This window comes from Sorex fumeus, unplaced genomic scaffold (genome assembly GCF_029834395.1).
Source record: "Sorex fumeus unplaced genomic scaffold, SorFum_2.1 ptg000122l, whole genome shotgun sequence".
NCBI classification, from domain to species: Eukaryota; Metazoa; Chordata; class Mammalia; order Eulipotyphla; family Soricidae; genus Sorex; species Sorex fumeus.
Window position 1 is genome coordinate 8319082 of NW_026606179.1, and position 16476 is coordinate 8335557.

Sequence of the window (16476 nt, forward strand, 5' to 3'; positions counted from 1 at the left end):
TTCCTCACAGTCCCACCATCATCACAGTTCATAATCATGGTGTCTACTGGGACCTAACTCCAACAATGATGTCTGTCATCCCCTTCCTAGATCCACTTCATCCACAGCACCATCACCTCCCAGAATGCACTCAACCATGTCTGTCATCACCTCCCTAAATCCAGTTCAACCAGGGCATCATCACTTCCCTGGATCCACTTTAACCACAGCATCATGCCTCCAGGATGATCACCTTCCAGGGTGAACTTCGACCACAGTGTCATTACTTCCCATGATGCACTTTGACCACAGTGCCATCGCCTCCCAGGGTATACTTTATTCACAGTGTCATCACCTCTCTGGATCCATTTCAAACATGGCATCATAACCTCCCTGGATCAGCCCACTCATTTCAGCTATACATGCCACTATGTTCCATTCCAAACATGGGATCAGCATTATCCAGAACCCCAATGGTGGCCTCATCTTGTAGGGTTCATCATTTAAGAGCCACCGTGCCAGGATCCCCATAACCATAGCTGATCACCGTCCATGGTCCACAGCAGACTGTGTCCTCATTCACCAGGATCCTGGACAGGGGGAGATCCTGCCCTCCAGTGTGTCCACTGTCTTCTGGGCTCACACTGCACCACAGCTATTCCCAGAAGGGCAGCCATCACAAGGCTCCATTTTCCTGGGGTCTCAAAAGCAGACTCAGGTGGGACGCCACAATAGCATCATCCCGGCTCTGATCCTTGATGTCACTGCCTCTATTTTGACTTAGGCAGACACCTGCAGTAGCTCCAACAGACTCGGACTGGGCTAGCACCCCACCCCACTCCTGGGGAGGGCATCCAAGTTCCTCCTGACAACTCACTGCCCTCCTCCCACCATGTGATGGGTGACAGGGTCAATGCAGAGACCTCCTTTGTCACTGGAAGGGCATTCCAGCCCATGAATGATGTCACTGCCCTAGCCCACTGCCTGTCACTTGGACTACCCCATAGGAGCAGAGGCCCTGAGAGCTGACCAACTCCCTGGGGCTTGTGGATGTCTTCTGCCCCCCTGCTTGGAGCACAGTGTCCCCCTGGAAAGCCACAGGAGAGTGCCACCGTGGGGGCGGAGCAGTGTCAGCTCTTCCTGATCTGTTCTTCCCCCCTCCTCCAGGGGCTCCAGATGCCCCAACACCCCATCCCCCTTGTACATAGCCATGTTATAGAGGCGGCCATCTCCCCCACTCTTAAAGGGCTACATGCTCCCCCATCCAAGCCCCCAAGGCGAGGTGGGGGGGCTCTTCTTCCTCCTTAGGCCGTCCTCTTTATCTCCTCTCCAATACTGGCACCTCTGCTGGGAGCCACACCCCTTCCCAAGGACTGGGTCCCAGTGCCCCTTTTCCAGCTCCATGCTTACAGTTGTCCACGGGACTCTAGGGTCCCCCTTTGCCCTCATAGGACCCCAGACTGACTGACTTTCCTGGAGAGCAACAGGGATGCCTGCCTGCCCACCCCCCAGCCCTGCCCTTTGCTCCATGGCACACTCTGCTTCCTCCAGCCCACCAAGTGGGGGGGTCAGGACTCTCAGCTTTTGTATGCACCCCCTCTACTTGCTCTCTTCTAGACTGGACTCAAGGCACCTTGCCCTTTTCCCCATTCACCCAGGCACTGGTTGCCTGACCCTGGGGCCTTGACCTCTGGTCACTAGTAAAGCCATAGTGGGAGAGGTCAAGGAGCAAGGCAGGTCAGACCTCTGCAATCTTTTGGAGCTGGGATTCGCCATCTGAGACTCCCTCGTCCCACCCCCCAGGCAAATGCACACAAGCAGGGGCTGTGGGGGGGCCCAACAGAGAGAAGACAAACATTTCTGGACCAGAAGACCCTCCGCCTCTTCTTTCCTGCCCCCTACTCCCCACCCCACCCCAGACTTCCCTCCAGTTCCTTAGCGAGGGCAGTGGCAAAGCTGCGACTTGTTTTTTTTTGGTGTTTTTTTTTTTTTGAATAAACATGTTTTCCTGATACGGTTTCTACTTTGTTGGGAGGGAGAAGGCTCACCTGGGCACTTGTGGGCCTGGATGGAGGGTGAGGTGGAAAGACACACAGCTGCGGTGGCCCCAGGCATGGAGCAAGTATGCATGTGCACACTGTTTGCCCCAGCCATCACCTGTGGTTGCCACTTCCTATGAGCACCTGAGCCCTAGTGAGCCTGGGCAGTGTTATCCACTCCATCTGGCTCTGCAGAGGGCTGTTGTCAAAGGGGGTGCTGTGGGGCCCTGTTGGAGCAATCTATGCAGCAGGTCCCTAAGGTTATTCCATTTGGTGGAGATGGCACTCAGGTGAGGGGCACACCCACAGGTACCTACTATCCCAATGCCTTAGATTCAAGGTGCAGCAGATGCCATGTGAGGACTCAGCATCCGCCCCCACCAAACCTCCTTTTATGCAGAACTAGAGCCCAGTCATCCCCTCTCGGGCCTGAAAGTCCCAGGCAGAGGGGTGCTGGGTGCGTGGATTCCCGGAGCTGGGCTCCCTGACTCTGCGGCCATGAGAGACACCCCTCCCCATCGGCACCTCTATGTTCAAATTTCCCACTTAGGACAAGGACTGCTGAGTGAGGGGTAACCCCAGCCACCAGTCTTATGGGTCACCTGGGTTGGGCCACATCCTGTGGTGCTCAGCTGTGTAAATGCTGGAGGTCCTGGGGGGCGGGGGGAGGAAGGAGCCACCCATGGTACCTCCTGTGTTCTCTCTCCTGCCCCCTGCAGATACCACTGGTAGGTGAGTGGCGCCTCCCTGTGGGCCCTGAGGATTTGACCTGTTCCCATGTCTGCACTTCTGCATTTCAGCCCTGAGAGCTACCAAAAGGAGCACAGAGAGTGGAGCTGGGGACCCCCTATCCACCTTTGTCACCAGACACCTCCCTCTACAAACTCTGTGAGCTTCCCTAGCTCCGGCCAGTGTTGCATATGCATGCTTTTTGTTTTGGAGTCACACCCAGCTGTGCTCAGGTCTTCCTCTTGGCTCTGTACTCAGAAGTTACTCCTAGCAGGATTTGGGGAACCACATGGGATGCCAGGGATGGAACCCAGGAGAGCCACCAGGCTGTGCATACAAAGCAAGCTGGACTATCGTCACAGCCCATTTATTTTTGGGAAGGGGCGCATGGGGGCCACATCTGATGCTGCTCAGGGATCACTCCTGGGGGTGCTCAGAGGACAATATGGGATGCTGAAAATCAAACTCAGGTCTGTCACATGTAAGCCAAGACCCCACATGCTGTGCTACCATTCCATCCCTCCCACCCCCCACACCCATCATTTATGTTTTTTGGTTTACTTGTCTTTAACTTAGCCCTTTGAGTTAACATACGTATAGTTACAACTTCAGTAAAGTTACAACAGGTACCTGTCCAGGTATCGCCTTGCCTGGCTCTCAGACTTCTCTCCATAGAAACATCCCCCACCAGGGAGCATTTGCAAGGAAGTTGCAGGTGTGGTGCCCACTTTGCTCCCAAAGGGACACTTCTTTTTTCAGGGGGCACACCCCATGTTGCTAAGGGCTCAACCCATACTCTAAACTCAGGAATAACCACTGGTGGTGTTCAGGGGACCCTGTGTGGTCCTGAGGCTGAACCTGTGTTAGCTTTGCACAGGACAAGTAGACACTGTTCTCTCTCTCTCTCTCTCTCTGCCTCTGTCAGAGGACAGTTCAGAAGAATAAGGCCAGTGGCTGGGGGGACAGCCCACAGACATTTTCAAGTAGAAATTCCCAGGTTTGATCCCTAGTAACACCAAGCATGGACCCTGCAACTTGACCTCCCAGCATCCACAGCACAGCAACTAAAGTGTGTGATCTCCAGTTACCACCACAGTGCCCCTCGCCTTTCCCCCATGAGCATGACAACCCGAATGTGCAAGAGCACCTCAAGGAGGGTGACACCAGAGAGCCCCACAACACAACATGTGCGGACCAGCTCACTGTCACAAATTTAGACACAAGAACAGTAAGGAGACAGCAAGGGTGACCTGAAATTATAAGCATCTAGGGCCAGGGATGTGGCTCAGCGGTTTGATACCTGCACCGCTATCAGCACATTCTCAAGCAGCCTCAGTGGGACCCAGTGTGGTGTCGAATCATTATGTCCCTCTGGCTGTTCCAACCTTGAGCCATCAGCTTGGCACATCTGGTGTTGCACACAGACTGTGCCTGTGGCTCAGCTGCACACCTCAGGAAACACAAAGCTGAGCCCTACAGCCTAGGGTGCCACACTGACCCACCTGTCTGCATCAGGAAGACCCGGCTGTCTGCCTGATGCCACATCAATGTCTTGTTCTCGAACATTCCCCACTGCCTCAGACCTGCATCAAGGTTTGATGGGATTTGCAAATGATCTTTCCCCAGCAGCAGGCTCCTAGGCACACAGTGATTTACCATTTCAATGTGGTGTTGCGGGGCTCCCCAGCAGTGGGCCCGGAGACCACTCCCAGTGACACTAGGGCAAGCAGGGGACTATGACTTGGGATCCAAAACCAGGTCCTCTTGAGCACTGCCTTAGCTCCCAGACATTCCTTTATGTGGCCGTGGCCTCCTTCTGACTTTGTCTTCTTGTGTCAGCATGGTACAGGTTGGCCCGTAGTCCACTGTTGCTGTGCTCCTCTGGATTCTCCTGGAGGCTTACAAGAGGCCATGCCTCCTCCAGTTGAGAAACACAGCTTTTGTTTTCAAATGTGGCCTTCTTATATACCTTGACCATTCCCATAATTAGTTCCCCGGTGTGTTCCCCAACCTCCTCATCCTGCTCATACTGGAGCAGGGGTACAGGAAGATAGGGAAGGGATCCCCATGGCAATGAGTTCTTGGGAAGTAATAAAACCAACTAGGCCTAAGGTTGTCAGAACAGTCTTGTGGAAAGAAAGTAAAGCCTGAAAAGATCTTAAACTGGCACCAGTGCAGACCCAGAAAAGGCTGGAACCCTCTCAGAGAGAAGTTCCTGCAGGAACAAAGGCCTGGAAAGGAATATCAGAGAATACCATCAACTCTACCCCCTTGGCAACCACCCTAGCAGTAGACTCTTACCTGGGTAGAGAACCCCACAGGGCAACTTTGGGGTGGGGGTGGGGAGCCTGTAAAAGACAACATGAACAAGGGAAACACACCATGTGCAAGCGATGCCAGAGCACCGTGTTGTTCACATCTCCCCTGTGTACTTTCATACTTCCACATCTAATGCTCGGAGGTGAACTGGGGCTCACTCTCCACTCCAGAAAAATCCTTGTTCGTTCTCTCTCTCACCACATGCACACCCTTCCTCAACATTTCCAAAATCTCTTATACAACACTGCTCATCTCCTGAAATTCTTTTCTGAGAGAAAGACGAAGAACTGGAAAGGCCTGGATGATTTAGGACTGACTTTCCTTTCCAGCAAGGAGCAAGGCTCACAGTCCTGAATTTCCCTACCCCTTCTCTCTGGAGAAAACTGCAAATTCCCTCGATTACCTCTCAAGGCTGCCAACAACTCTCTCCTTCCCACTTCACATAAGTCACCTGAGGACTCTACCAGCATCAATTATCAAGCAGTATCTTTGGACACTACAAGCTTTGTTGTGATGTAGATAGGGAAAAGCCCTTTGCAATAAACAAAATTTCAAGAAAGAATTCTAAGACTGACCCACCTTGAGGATACAGAAAACAAAGACCTGATAAGACCATCCGCAGATCCTGAGGATATAGGCCTCCTCGCCAAGAAGTTCCTCTTTTTGGACCTCCCTTTTAATTTAGTGATTCAGCCCAAAGAAGACCATCACTGCTCCCAATCTCCCTGGTAACCTCCTTAGCAATGGACTTTTACCTAGGAAGAAGCCTGACGTGGGGGCAGGCTGGAGAAACCCTATAAAGGCCACCCTGAACAAAGGAAGGGCGCGCATATGCTGCCCAGTGACCGAGCACATGTGGTGCCCGAGCATATGTGTCGCCCGCATCTCCTCTCCTGTCTTAGCTAGGATGTGTGTAGGGGCTCTCTCTCTCCGTCCTTAGAGAAGCTCATGTTCTTGAGTACTCTCTCTCTCTCCCCCTCCACACCTTAAGAATCCTCCAAATAAAATCTATTTACTTCACTGCTTGTCTACTCCTGAAATTCCTTTCTGCCGGGCGAGACAAGAACCCAGTAACCCTGGATTCCGGGTGGCAGAGGCGGGTGGGGAGAAAGTGACCGTCTTTCTCCACCCCACTTCACATACGTCACCCGTGGGGCCCACCGACATCAGTTGGGGGGGAGGCTCTCAGGCTCAGTGGCTCTGCCGAGGAATGGCTCCCTGCAGTGCTCAGGAATGCGGCAAAGTGCCGCAAACTGTTGGGCAGACACACTCAAAGCAAGTGCCCTGCCTGCTGTACTGTCACACCCGCCCGTGTTTCTCCTCTGGGGTGGGGGTGGGGGCGGGGGGAGTCACACCACACAGTGCCATGGAGCACGCTGCCACACATCGGTTTGGCTTTAGTTCCAGGGGCCACACCCGGGGAATCAGGGGGCTGAGGACAGAGCACAGGGCCAGCCTGCAGCCTAGCTGCACCCTAACGTCGGGGGAGGCGGGAGGTGTAGGTCTACGGGGCGGGCTGACGTGAGCCAGGCCTAGGCCCGGGCCAGACGGGTCGAAACGCGGCCTGAGGCCTTCGCCCGCGTCCCACAGGCAGAAACTGCGCAGGGCCAGGAACGGAAGTCACACGCCGCGGCGCTTGGCGACCACCGCAAGGGGCGGCTGACGGGTGTGAGACCCTCTGAGGCACGGGTCAGAGGTCATCTGCCGCACAAAATGGCGACTGGGGGGGCGGAAACGTAACCGGAGTCCCTCGCGCGCTCCCCCACGGTCGGCTGAGAGCGCGCGGACAGTGAACGCCTGATTTGCATATGCCAGACCCGACGAATTTCATTGGCTGCAAGCGTTTGTCCTGCCGCTGCGTCGGGCCCGTCTCCGTTATTTCCGGCCGCCTCCCGGCACTACCCACGCCGGCAAGGATTGGCCCCCGCTGGTCCCGTGAACGCATCCTAGGCCTGCAATTCCCTATTGGTCAGCGGGCTTTCCATCATCCGTTTAAATCCCCTCGAGCTCCGCCTCTCCTGGCCCCGCCCTACCGCCGCCGACCGTTAGTCAGGTACGCGATTTCCTGGGCGGCGAGGAGCGCGCGCGTACGCCGGCCTGTGGCGGCGTCTCGTTCAAACGGCCCAATCAGCGAGCGCGGCTGCGCTCCCACTCCCCGTGCTCAGCCCTCTCCGTTCTTTGGGGACCCTTCCCCGGGCCCCGCGTGTTCCACTGACCGGACGACCCCGCGCCCTCTCCTCAATTTCTCCCGCCGCAGCCCGAGGACTACGGGAAAAGGATGAGAGCGTCGGACGCCGCGGGACGTGCGCGCTGACGTCACGAGTCGGGCCGCGGCGCTTCAGGGTCGCGGAGGGGCGGGGCCTGCAGAGCGCTATAAAAGGGGCGCGGTGCGCGCGCTCCTGGCTCAGTGCGGCCGGGCGCCGGGGCAAGGCGGGCTTCGGCACCTACGGACCGTCAGTGGACAGCGAAGTGGGGCCACTCGGGCCACGCCAGGGCCGCAGCGGCCGCAGCCGGCGGTCCGAGGAGCGCAGGAACGGGGGCCGGGGGACCCGCCCCCGGCCGACCGCCGTCATGGTGAGCGCGGGCCGCCGTGCGCGGGGAGGAGGGCGGCGGGCGGGCGGGGCCCCGAGGAAGGGGTCCGGGGCCCAGTAGCCTCCGGCGTGCGGCTGGAGGGGGTGGAGGTCGCACCTGCCGGGCCGGGCCGGGCCGGGAGGTGTGCTCCGGGGCTTCGCCGGTGGCGGGAGGCCGCCCGGGCCGGCCCGCGGTGGCGTAGGCCGGGCGGAGCCCCGAGCAGGGCTCCGGGCTTTCGCGGCCCGCTGCGGGGCTGTTTCGGGTACGGAGGCTTGTCGCCGCCAGCTTCCCTCCAGGCTGAAGGTCTTGGCGCCGCCAGCTTCCCTCCAGGCCGTTTTTACCGAGGAGACGTGGGGAAGAGGCTACGGGCAGGCCTTAGGCCTACCCCGCATCACTGCCATCCTGGCTGGGCTGCAGAGCCGCGTTGGAGGCCCTGGGGAAGCGGGGCTGATCTGGAACGTCGTCAGCAGTTCCCGGCTCTCGCCTGTTCTAGTGGGGCGGCCCTGGGAACTGTACCCGGCTAACAGCCGGTACTGCGCCGGGACAGCCCAGCGCCGGACTCACAGCGCTTCTTCCTCTACCCAGAACTCCAACGTGGAGAACCTGCCACCGCACATTATCCGCCTGGTATACAAGGAGGTGGCCACGCTGACCGCTGACCCTCCCGATGGCATCAAAGTCTTCCCCAATGAGGAGGACCTCACCGACCTGCAAGTCACCATCGAGGGGCCTGGTGAGTGGGCCTCCTGTGGCCACACTGCTCATGCACTGAATGCCCCTGGAAGGGATGGGACAGACTTGGGTAGCAGACCCATGACAGGAGATGGACGAGGACCTGGGAGGTGGTGGGGTGGTGAGTGTCTCAACATACATCAGCGCTGTGCCAGTGAAGAGTCTGGTCTGAGTGGTGGTGGGTGGGGATCACAGCGGGAGCTCCCTAGAGCCCCCCAAACAATTTGGGGTTCCTGGTAAGAACCGGAAGAAAGGCTAGTAGTGGTGAGAGGAGAGGGACGCTGTGGGTGCTCCAGCCTTGAGCATGAGGAGTGAGGCAGCTTAGAGACCTTCTCGAACCTTGGTGGGTTGACCAGTGCTGGGGGCTTCACTCCAGACAGGGTGCAGGGCAGTCGAAGTGAGGGCCATGGGTGTGAATCACACTCGGGTAACATAGTGCCCCCTCCTTGCAGAGGGCACCCCCTATGCCGGAGGCCTGTTCCGCATGAAGCTCCTGCTGGGGAAGGACTTTCCCGCCTCTCCGCCCAAGGGCTTCTTCCTCACCAAGATCTTCCATCCCAATGTGGGTGCCAATGGGGAGATCTGCGTCAACGTGCTCAAGAGGGACTGGACAGCCAAGCTGGGCATCCGGCACGTGCTGCTGGTGAGTTCTGGGTCTCCTCTGGGAACTGGAGAAACACTGGCAGTGCCTGGAGCGGAGGACACCAACGACTCCATCAGGAGCTCTTTTCTTGGCTAGGACAGAGTGGTGGTATCCCCTGGTTCACTGTTCAGCAAATGGCTCATGGTTCTAGAACAGTCAGGAGTTGGCCGGGGCTTGGGGAGAGTGAGTCTGTTTTGCATGTATGTGGGCCTGAGAGCAGCGCCTGTGCTGTCAGGGCCTGCCCTGAGCTGGGGCAACCTGCAAGCACTAGATGTGGCCTCCAAACACAACAAAAGTCAGTACTGGGTAATTGTGAGGGAGCCCAGAAGACATCTGGAAGGACCAGAGTATACGCTATACAGGTGGTGGCCAGGGTCAGTACCTGACATGGCACGTTCCCCAGTGTATCATTAGATGTGGCCTCTAGGATATTGTTAAATACACTTACTGTTTGTGTAACCTCTATGATCCCAAAATCTCTCCATGAGCCACTGTTTCCCACCAGATTTGGTTCACTCTGCCAGGAACACCTGGCACTTTGAGGACTGCCCATGTGCTGGGACCTGGGACATGGTGGTGCTAGAGATGGAATCCAGGGTTGTCACTAGCAAAGCAGTCTTCAAGTCATGGAGGGGACCAGGGGTAGCCCCATGTTCCACAGTGCCAAGAAAGCCGGTGGGATAGTGGTTGGGTAGAGCCTCATAGATAGGCCCCTCTCCGCAAAATACATACACACTTCTCCAGGGCTCCAAAGCCTATGTGTAGCTCCCAATGCTTTTTTGTACTGACACAGTAGTATAGTACTCTGGGACCTTGTACTGGGGATCAGATCCGAGGTCCTGAGTCAGATGCCTGCGTGGCAACCCTAGAACATCTCCCAGATTCTTAACAGTACTGAAGGAGGGGGCTGGAGCCATAGTACAGGGTAGGTGCTCAGTTGCCTCACACACGACTGACTCAGGTTTGATACCCAGCACTACAGAGTTCCCTAAGCTTTGCCAGGAATGATCCCTGAGCACCACCAGGTATGACAAACCCCCTCTACAAAAAAAATTTTCCTGAGGATAAATTGCTGTAAGCCCCTGGGGAGGTGGTGATGGGGTTCCTGCAGCCTGTGGTAGCCTCTGAGGTAAACATCAGAAACCATTCCCTTCCACACCTGTTAGCTTGGTGGAGAGGACACCAGCAAGAGTTAGGGTGTGGTGCCTGCAGCTTTGTCCAGTGACGTCTGCCCCGCCAAGTACTCCTTGCCACATATCCTGACTGCCCCTGTGTGCAGCCATGAGACGCAGTCATCTGCCGAGCCCTCTGTGGTCCTAGTATGAAGAGGATGTTTGTCGTGCCCCTCAGCTCTGGCCTGCTGGGGTGCTAGGTTACCTGTGTCAGCTATGAGCCTTTTTGGCCATGATTTCCATCAGAAAAGGGTGCAGAGACTAGAGCGATAATTCAGCGGGTAGAGCATTTGCCATGTACACAGCTGACCCAGGTTCAGAGTCCCAGCATCCCATATGGTCCCCTGAGCACCACCAGGAGAGATTACTGAGTGCAGAACCAGGAGCAACCCTTGAGCATTGCCTGGTATGATCCCCAAAAGCCAAAAAGAAATGGATGTGATTTCTAGGTTGCTTCTTTCTCCTGAGTGACCTCCGACAAGCACCTCCCTGCCCAGAATTTGGGGGTCCCTGGGTCTGTGGAACAGGACAGTGGGAGTCTGAGTCCTGGGCACTGCTTGCTCTTTACACAGACCATCAAGTGCCTGCTGATCCACCCAAACCCTGAGTCAGCCCTCAACGAGGAGGCAGGCCGGCTACTGCTGGAGAACTACGAGGAGTACGCAGCGCGGGCCCGCCTGCTCACGGAGATCCATGGCGGTGCCCCAAGCACAGCCGCGGCACCCTCAGGGGACCCAACCACCGCTGCAGGTGTGGGGGGTGCTGAGGGGCCCATGGCCAAGAAGCACGCAGGTGAGCGGGACAAGAAGCTGGTGGCCAAGAAAAAGACGGACAAAGACAAGAAGCGGGCGCTGCGGCGGCTGTAGGAATCCCCTTTCCTGACCCGACCGCCCCCAACTCTATCTCTTAAGTTATTTAAGTTATGACGGGGATGGGGAGGGCTGGGCACTGGGACCTGGATTTGTTTTTCTAAATAAAGTTGGAAAAGCAGCTGCTGGACCTTGCTGATCCCAGAACGGTGCCCCACATCCGTACCTCACCTTGGCCCCCAGGGTCAGTCCCTGTGTAGTCTCACTCAACACTGGGCTAGTGCTGCTCTTTGTGGGCACTTGTCCCTAAATGAGGCCGCTCCCATAGCCCAGGGCTGGCTCCCCTCTCCCTCAGCCTTCCTTTAGGCCTGGCCAGTACTGGGGCACTATAGACTCTCACTGGCATCTTTCGCCTCCACCCACTTGCACTACTAAGCCACAGCAGGTGTGGCCCTTGTCCCTCGGGACTGAAGTAGCCAGGGAGGCCAGTTTTGTCTAGCCAGTTTAAAGGTTTGGGTGATGCCTTGCACGCGGCAGCTGATACCTTTGATCCCCAGCATCCCATATGGTCCCCAGAGCACCACCAGGAGGAATTCCTGATTGCAGAGCCAGTAGTAACTTCTGTGTAATGCTGGGTGTGGGCTGGAGCGATAGCACAGCGGTCGGGCGTATGCCTTGCACGCAGCCAACATGGCCGACCCTAGTTCGATTCCTCCGCCCCTCTCGGAGAGCCCGGCAAGCTACCGAGAGTATCTCACCCGCATGGCAGAACCTGGCAAGCTACTCGTGACTTATTCGATATGCCAAACACAGTAACAACAAAGTCTCCAATGGAGACGTTACTGGGCCCACTCGAGCAAATAGATGAACAACGGGAGGACCGTGACCGTGACCAAATGCTGGGTGTGACCCAAAAAGAAAAAATGGTCTGGGTGAGGGTGCTTGGGCGTGACCAAAGGATAAATGGCTGGGCCATGTGTAGCCACCTCTTGCACTGAGCATGCGTGCCCACAGCACAGCTAAGGCAGTCCCCCCTCCTGAGGGATGCTGGGTGTTCTTTGGTCGTAGGCTGGGCTTCACATGACTGTAGGTAGAGCTTACCAACTAAACCTGGTATCCAAGCCCCAAATTAAACAATCTCCAGCTTTCCTCTTTTTCTAGCTTTGTTTTTGACTTAATGAGAATTTCAAAGGGTCTCCAGGCCTCCCTAAATGACACCAGGGTCATCCTCGTTCTGAAGATTCTAGGGCCCCAAGCCCCTATAGGGGCTGAACACACCCCATCTCATTCGGATTCCAAGCACAGAATAGGGTCCCTGAGCAGTGCTGAGTATGGCACTGAAAAGAAATAAATGGATCACTCCATTATGAGCCCCAATCCCCCTTCCCTCTGTGGGAGATGTAGAGAACTGGGCCTTAAGCTGACACTGCCCAGAAGACCACGGACACTTCAAAACCAGAAACAGCCACTCTTTGGGGTCTGGAAAACATTCCAGACATGTTAAAAAACATCTTCAGAGAAGGGCCGGAGTGATAACAGCAGGTACAGTGTTTACCTTGAATGCAGCCGACCTGGGTTCAATTCCCAGCATTCCATATGGTACCCCAAGCACCACCAGGAGTGATTCCTGAGTGCAGAGCCAGGAGTAACCCCTGAACATTCCCAGGTGTGACCCCCCCCCCAAAAAAAATAATCTTTAGAGAAAATAACAAAGATAGCTCTGATAGCCTTAAAAAGAAATAAAGACTTGAGTTAAAAAGTCCCCCAAGCACTGCCATGAGCAATTCCTGAGTGCAGAGCCAAGAGTAAATCTGGAGTACCACAAAAAGCAAAAGTAACTGAAATAATCTAAAAGCACTTGTGGCACCTGACAGCACAGCGGTTAAGCCTTGCCTGTCACAGAGCACAGGTTTGTTCCCCCACTGGTACCTGAGCAGTGTCCAGTGAGGCCCAGACACCACCAATCCTCATTTTTTTGGTGGAGGGGGTGAGTCATGCTTAGGGCTTACCCCGTTCCTTAGGGATCAGTCCTGGTTAAGTTTAGGGACCATGTAAGTGCCAGTGTTCCTGGGTCAGCTGCGTGCAAGGTCCTGTCTGATTCTACCTGCTGTCCTGTCTGCAGTTCCTGAAAAGCATTTTGGAGCCCAGGGACATAGCACAGGGGCTTTGCTTGCAGAGAGCCAACCCTAGTTCAATCCTGGCACCCTATATGGCTCAGAGCCCCACTAGGCATGATACCTAAGCCAGGAATAAGCACAACTGGACATGCCCCAAATTTAAAAAAAAAAGGTGGGGTTGAATAACAGTGGGATGGGCACTTGCCTAGCATTTATCTGTCCAGGGTTTGACCAACAGCACCACTATTGTCCCCAGAGGCAGAAGAAATCCCTGAGCACAGCAAAACCAAAAGTGAAGAACTGAATAGCTCATAATACATTGAAATAAGGGGATCCAAACTTGTAATAGTTAAGGGAACAATGCTAGATGTACACTTCACAAAAAAACTTAATCCAAGGGCTGGAGCAATAGCACAGTGGCTAAGCCGTTTGCCTTGCACGCGGCCAAGCTGGGTTCGATTCCCAGCATCCCATATGGTCCCCTGAGCACCACCAGGGGTAGTTCCTGAGTGCAGAAGCCAGGAGTAACCCCTGTGCATCGCTAGGTGTGACCCAAAAAGCCAAAAGAAAAAAATCACTTACCTGCCCAACTGGCTGAATGGATCTTGGCACCACTTGGATGCCCTCAGGAACCACTAAGGGTCAATCCTAAGCATAAACAGGAAGCTCAACCCCCACCCTCCAAAAACAAGCCCACTAAAACAGTACATTGTAGTTTTGTGGACCTAAGTACAGGAGGCCCAAGGCACCTGAGCAGGTGCTGACCGAAGTCACTGCTTGTCCCAGGCAGCACTGGTGCTGCACACATGCACCCAGGTATCACCCTCACAGGAAACAGGTTAATACTTGTTTTAAATTGCTTGCTGGGGACGACAGGTGGTACAGGAGTTAGGGCTCTAGACTTGCACAGGCCAGCCCATTTGATCCCTGATACTGCCCGCACCACTGAGTTCTGCAGCTCAAATCAGTGTTCCATCTCCCCTCCTCAGACATTGGTAAACAAGTTTCTAAAAGCCCCCACACCAGCTACATCCATCAGGCTATCCACACAGACCTGGACAGGGCACCTGCAGCTCTGTTCCCAGGAGCACCTGCAGCTCACAGCAGCAGACAGCACCTTAGGTAGTTTGGTGCCAGCCCACACCCCACAAGCAATGTGTCAGGCCCCTATGGGAGAGACAGAAGGGGGACCCCTAGGCAATGGGAGATGTGCCTGGGGACCGAGTGGGACTGCCCCTGCCCCACACACACCTAGGCCACCTTACACAATCAGGGTATCCTGACTGCCCGGCTCAGAGTGGAGAGCAGAGGCTCCTGATCCCACTAGAACTCAAGACAACACCTCTCATCACATCAGAGGACACAGGGCACCAGGTGGCAAGGTCAGTCCCTGCCACATACAAGCTGTCCAGGGTAGGCCAGCAGTCCAGGCATGGATACCCAACTGCCTTCCACTACAATCCCAGGTGCCTCTTCTGCCTGCTGAATAGGGACAGACAGGGACAGGCAAGGGCCCCAGCAAGTTGTGTGTCCCGTGCTGCAGCTGAGACACTCTAGAGGTGGGATTGCAATCACTGAGAAGACGTGCCCCATGTACACTATATGGGAGACTTAAAGCCCACTAAATCCAGGTCCCCAAGGAGGATAGCACCAGCGCCCAGTCCCAGGTGGGCAGCATGCTGGACAGCTCACGCAGAGTGAGGGGAATCGGCAGATGCCTTTATTGATCTGGGGATGCACTCAGGCACTCTTAGCAGGGCGTGCCCGCTTCCTCTTCACAGCCACGGGCTTCTGGCTGCGCAGGATGGCACTGGCTCTGCGGATGGCAGCCTGGGGGTGCAGGGGGCTCAGTCAGCCAACTAGTGGGGGGGCACACCTCCACCGCCCTCTGCCCATACCAGGTTACCCCCTCACCATGCGCAGGTCCGGGCGGTACTTGTTCTTGCGAATCATGTGACGGACGCTGCTGAGGGTGGCCCTTGCATTCTTGTTGATGGTGGTCCGCACATAGGAGGTTGCGGGCTTCCGTTGGCCTGGCAGAAAGGCAACCCAGGCTGGATGTTAGTGCCCCTCCGTCTTAAGTACTGCCTCCAGTGCTCAATGACCACGACTGAGAACCTCTGGTCCCCAACCAAAGGCACACAGCAGGAGTCTAAAGGTGGGGGGAGGGGGTCCAGGCTTCCCCCAGTCCTAGGCACTGGGTAAAGATAGTCCAAGCTCCACTTGGACGCTGGGGTTGACAACAGGTGGGAGGAGAAAGGCGTGTCTGGCCCTCAACTGCAGTTTTCCACCTGGATTCCAATACTAGCACCAAAAGAACAGCCTCCTGGGCTGTAACAGAGCCTTGGGACAGGCTGGCTGGGGGCTGGCTTAGAGTGGAGGAACTCCTGAGTGGCTCACGCATGCACCCCATCAATCGCTACAGGAGCATAAACGTAGCCGCCGCCGGTGCACTAGGGCCGCCCATATCATCTCTGGCAACCCGCTTAGAACCCAGGAAAAAGCTTACCGCCACCGAGGGAAAAAACAGCGACACCAGCAGGAGAGAGCCTTCAGGGGCGACCCCTATCCGGTGGAGTTCCCAAACCGTAACAGCCCCATCGAGGATCCCCTTGCCCGCACTCGCACCCACAAGCAGACCACCGCATGTCACCTCCCCGGTGCAGGTATCCTCTGCGGCGCTCTGGAGAGTGAACACCCTCCCCCGGCCCCCTGGGGCGGCGCTTACCGGATCGGCGCTTCATCACCACCACGATGCCTTTGCCGTCAGCCGCCGGCTCCACGCCCACGGTCTTGCGGTGTATGAGGCCGTTGTAGCGGAAGGAGTTGCGGGCCTTGAGGTTATTCGGCTCCTGGGAAGAAGGCGTGGAGTCTGGGAGTGGGGCTGGGGGGGCGGGGAGGCGGAGGGAGGGGCTCCGGGGCAACCTTGGGCCGCTCCACTTACAGTGCTGTAAGTCTGCTTGTTCCTCTTGATCAGGAAGCTGGAGCAGTTGCGCACGACCATCCATTGCAGGTGTGCGGACATGGTGGCAGCTACGGAGACAGGGAAAGCAGGGCTGGGACGCGGCCTGCGCGCCCCGGCCCAGATGGACGGAAGGTGGGGTTCCGGAGGATGGGCGGCCGGCAGACAAGCCGACCGTGGGCGAAGGGGTGGAAACAGGGCGATGAACTGGGGAGCGTATTGAGAGTGATTCGGGGTGGAAAGGGCCTGCCCAGCAGGATAGAGGAGTGGGCAAAACTTTAGCAGGAGCGGCCACGCGGGAGCATGAGGCTCGACCTACCTCCTCTCGCCGCGGCTGCCGGAGACGGAAAGAGACAGGCAAAGGGCGGGCTGACGCCTTTAATAACTACACGCATTTCCGCTTC

The 16476-nt window shown here is 56.4% G+C and overlaps 2 protein-coding genes across 2 annotated transcripts; one reads left to right on the top strand and one right to left on the bottom strand.

Annotated features, from left to right (window-relative positions):
* The first annotated feature begins 7126 nt into the window (after nucleotides 1-7126).
* UBE2S (ubiquitin conjugating enzyme E2 S) lies at nucleotides 7127-11175 on the top strand. The gene is made up of 4 exons (XM_056135814.1): nucleotides 7127-7640; nucleotides 8223-8370; nucleotides 8822-9012; nucleotides 10757-11175. The coding sequence occupies exons 1-4, from the start codon at nucleotides 7638-7640 to the stop codon at nucleotides 11048-11050; spliced, it is 636 nt and encodes a 211-aa protein (XP_055991789.1). The 5' UTR covers nucleotides 7127-7637; the 3' UTR covers nucleotides 11051-11175.
* Nucleotides 11176-14808: 3633 nt separating this feature from the next.
* RPL28 (ribosomal protein L28) lies at nucleotides 14809-16458 on the bottom strand. The gene is made up of 5 exons (XM_056135818.1): nucleotides 16392-16458; nucleotides 16055-16143; nucleotides 15839-15962; nucleotides 15025-15143; nucleotides 14809-14940 (listed from the first exon to the last, which is right to left on the bottom strand). Exons 2-5 carry the CDS (start codon nucleotides 16133-16135, stop codon nucleotides 14851-14853), a joined length of 414 nt encoding a protein of 137 aa, XP_055991793.1. The 5' UTR covers nucleotides 16136-16143; nucleotides 16392-16458; the 3' UTR covers nucleotides 14809-14850.
* Nucleotides 16459-16476: the final 18 nt, after the last annotated feature.

What these genes read in the sequence shown, in the direction of transcription:
- UBE2S (XM_056135814.1), top strand. An exon ending in AGTCACCATCGAGGGGCCTG is followed by an intron (nt 8,371 to 8,821) that starts GTGAGTGGGCCT and finishes CCCTCCTTGCAG; the next exon opens with AGGGCACCCCCTATGCCGGA. An exon ending in GCATCCGGCACGTGCTGCTG is followed by an intron (nt 9,013 to 10,756) that starts GTGAGTTCTGGG and finishes CTCTTTACACAG; the next exon opens with ACCATCAAGTGCCTGCTGAT.
- RPL28 (XM_056135818.1), bottom strand. Translation starts at nt 16,135, where the DNA reads ATGTCCGCACACCTGCAATGGATGGTCGTGCGCAACTGCTCCAGCTTC. An exon ending in GGTGATGAAGCGCCGATCCG is followed by an intron (nt 15,144 to 15,838) that starts GTAAGCGCCGCC and finishes CCTTTCTGCCAG; the next exon opens with GCCAACGGAAGCCCGCAACC. An exon ending in ACCGCCCGGACCTGCGCATG is followed by an intron (nt 14,941 to 15,024) that starts GTGAGGGGGTAA and finishes CTGCACCCCCAG; the next exon opens with GCTGCCATCCGCAGAGCCAG.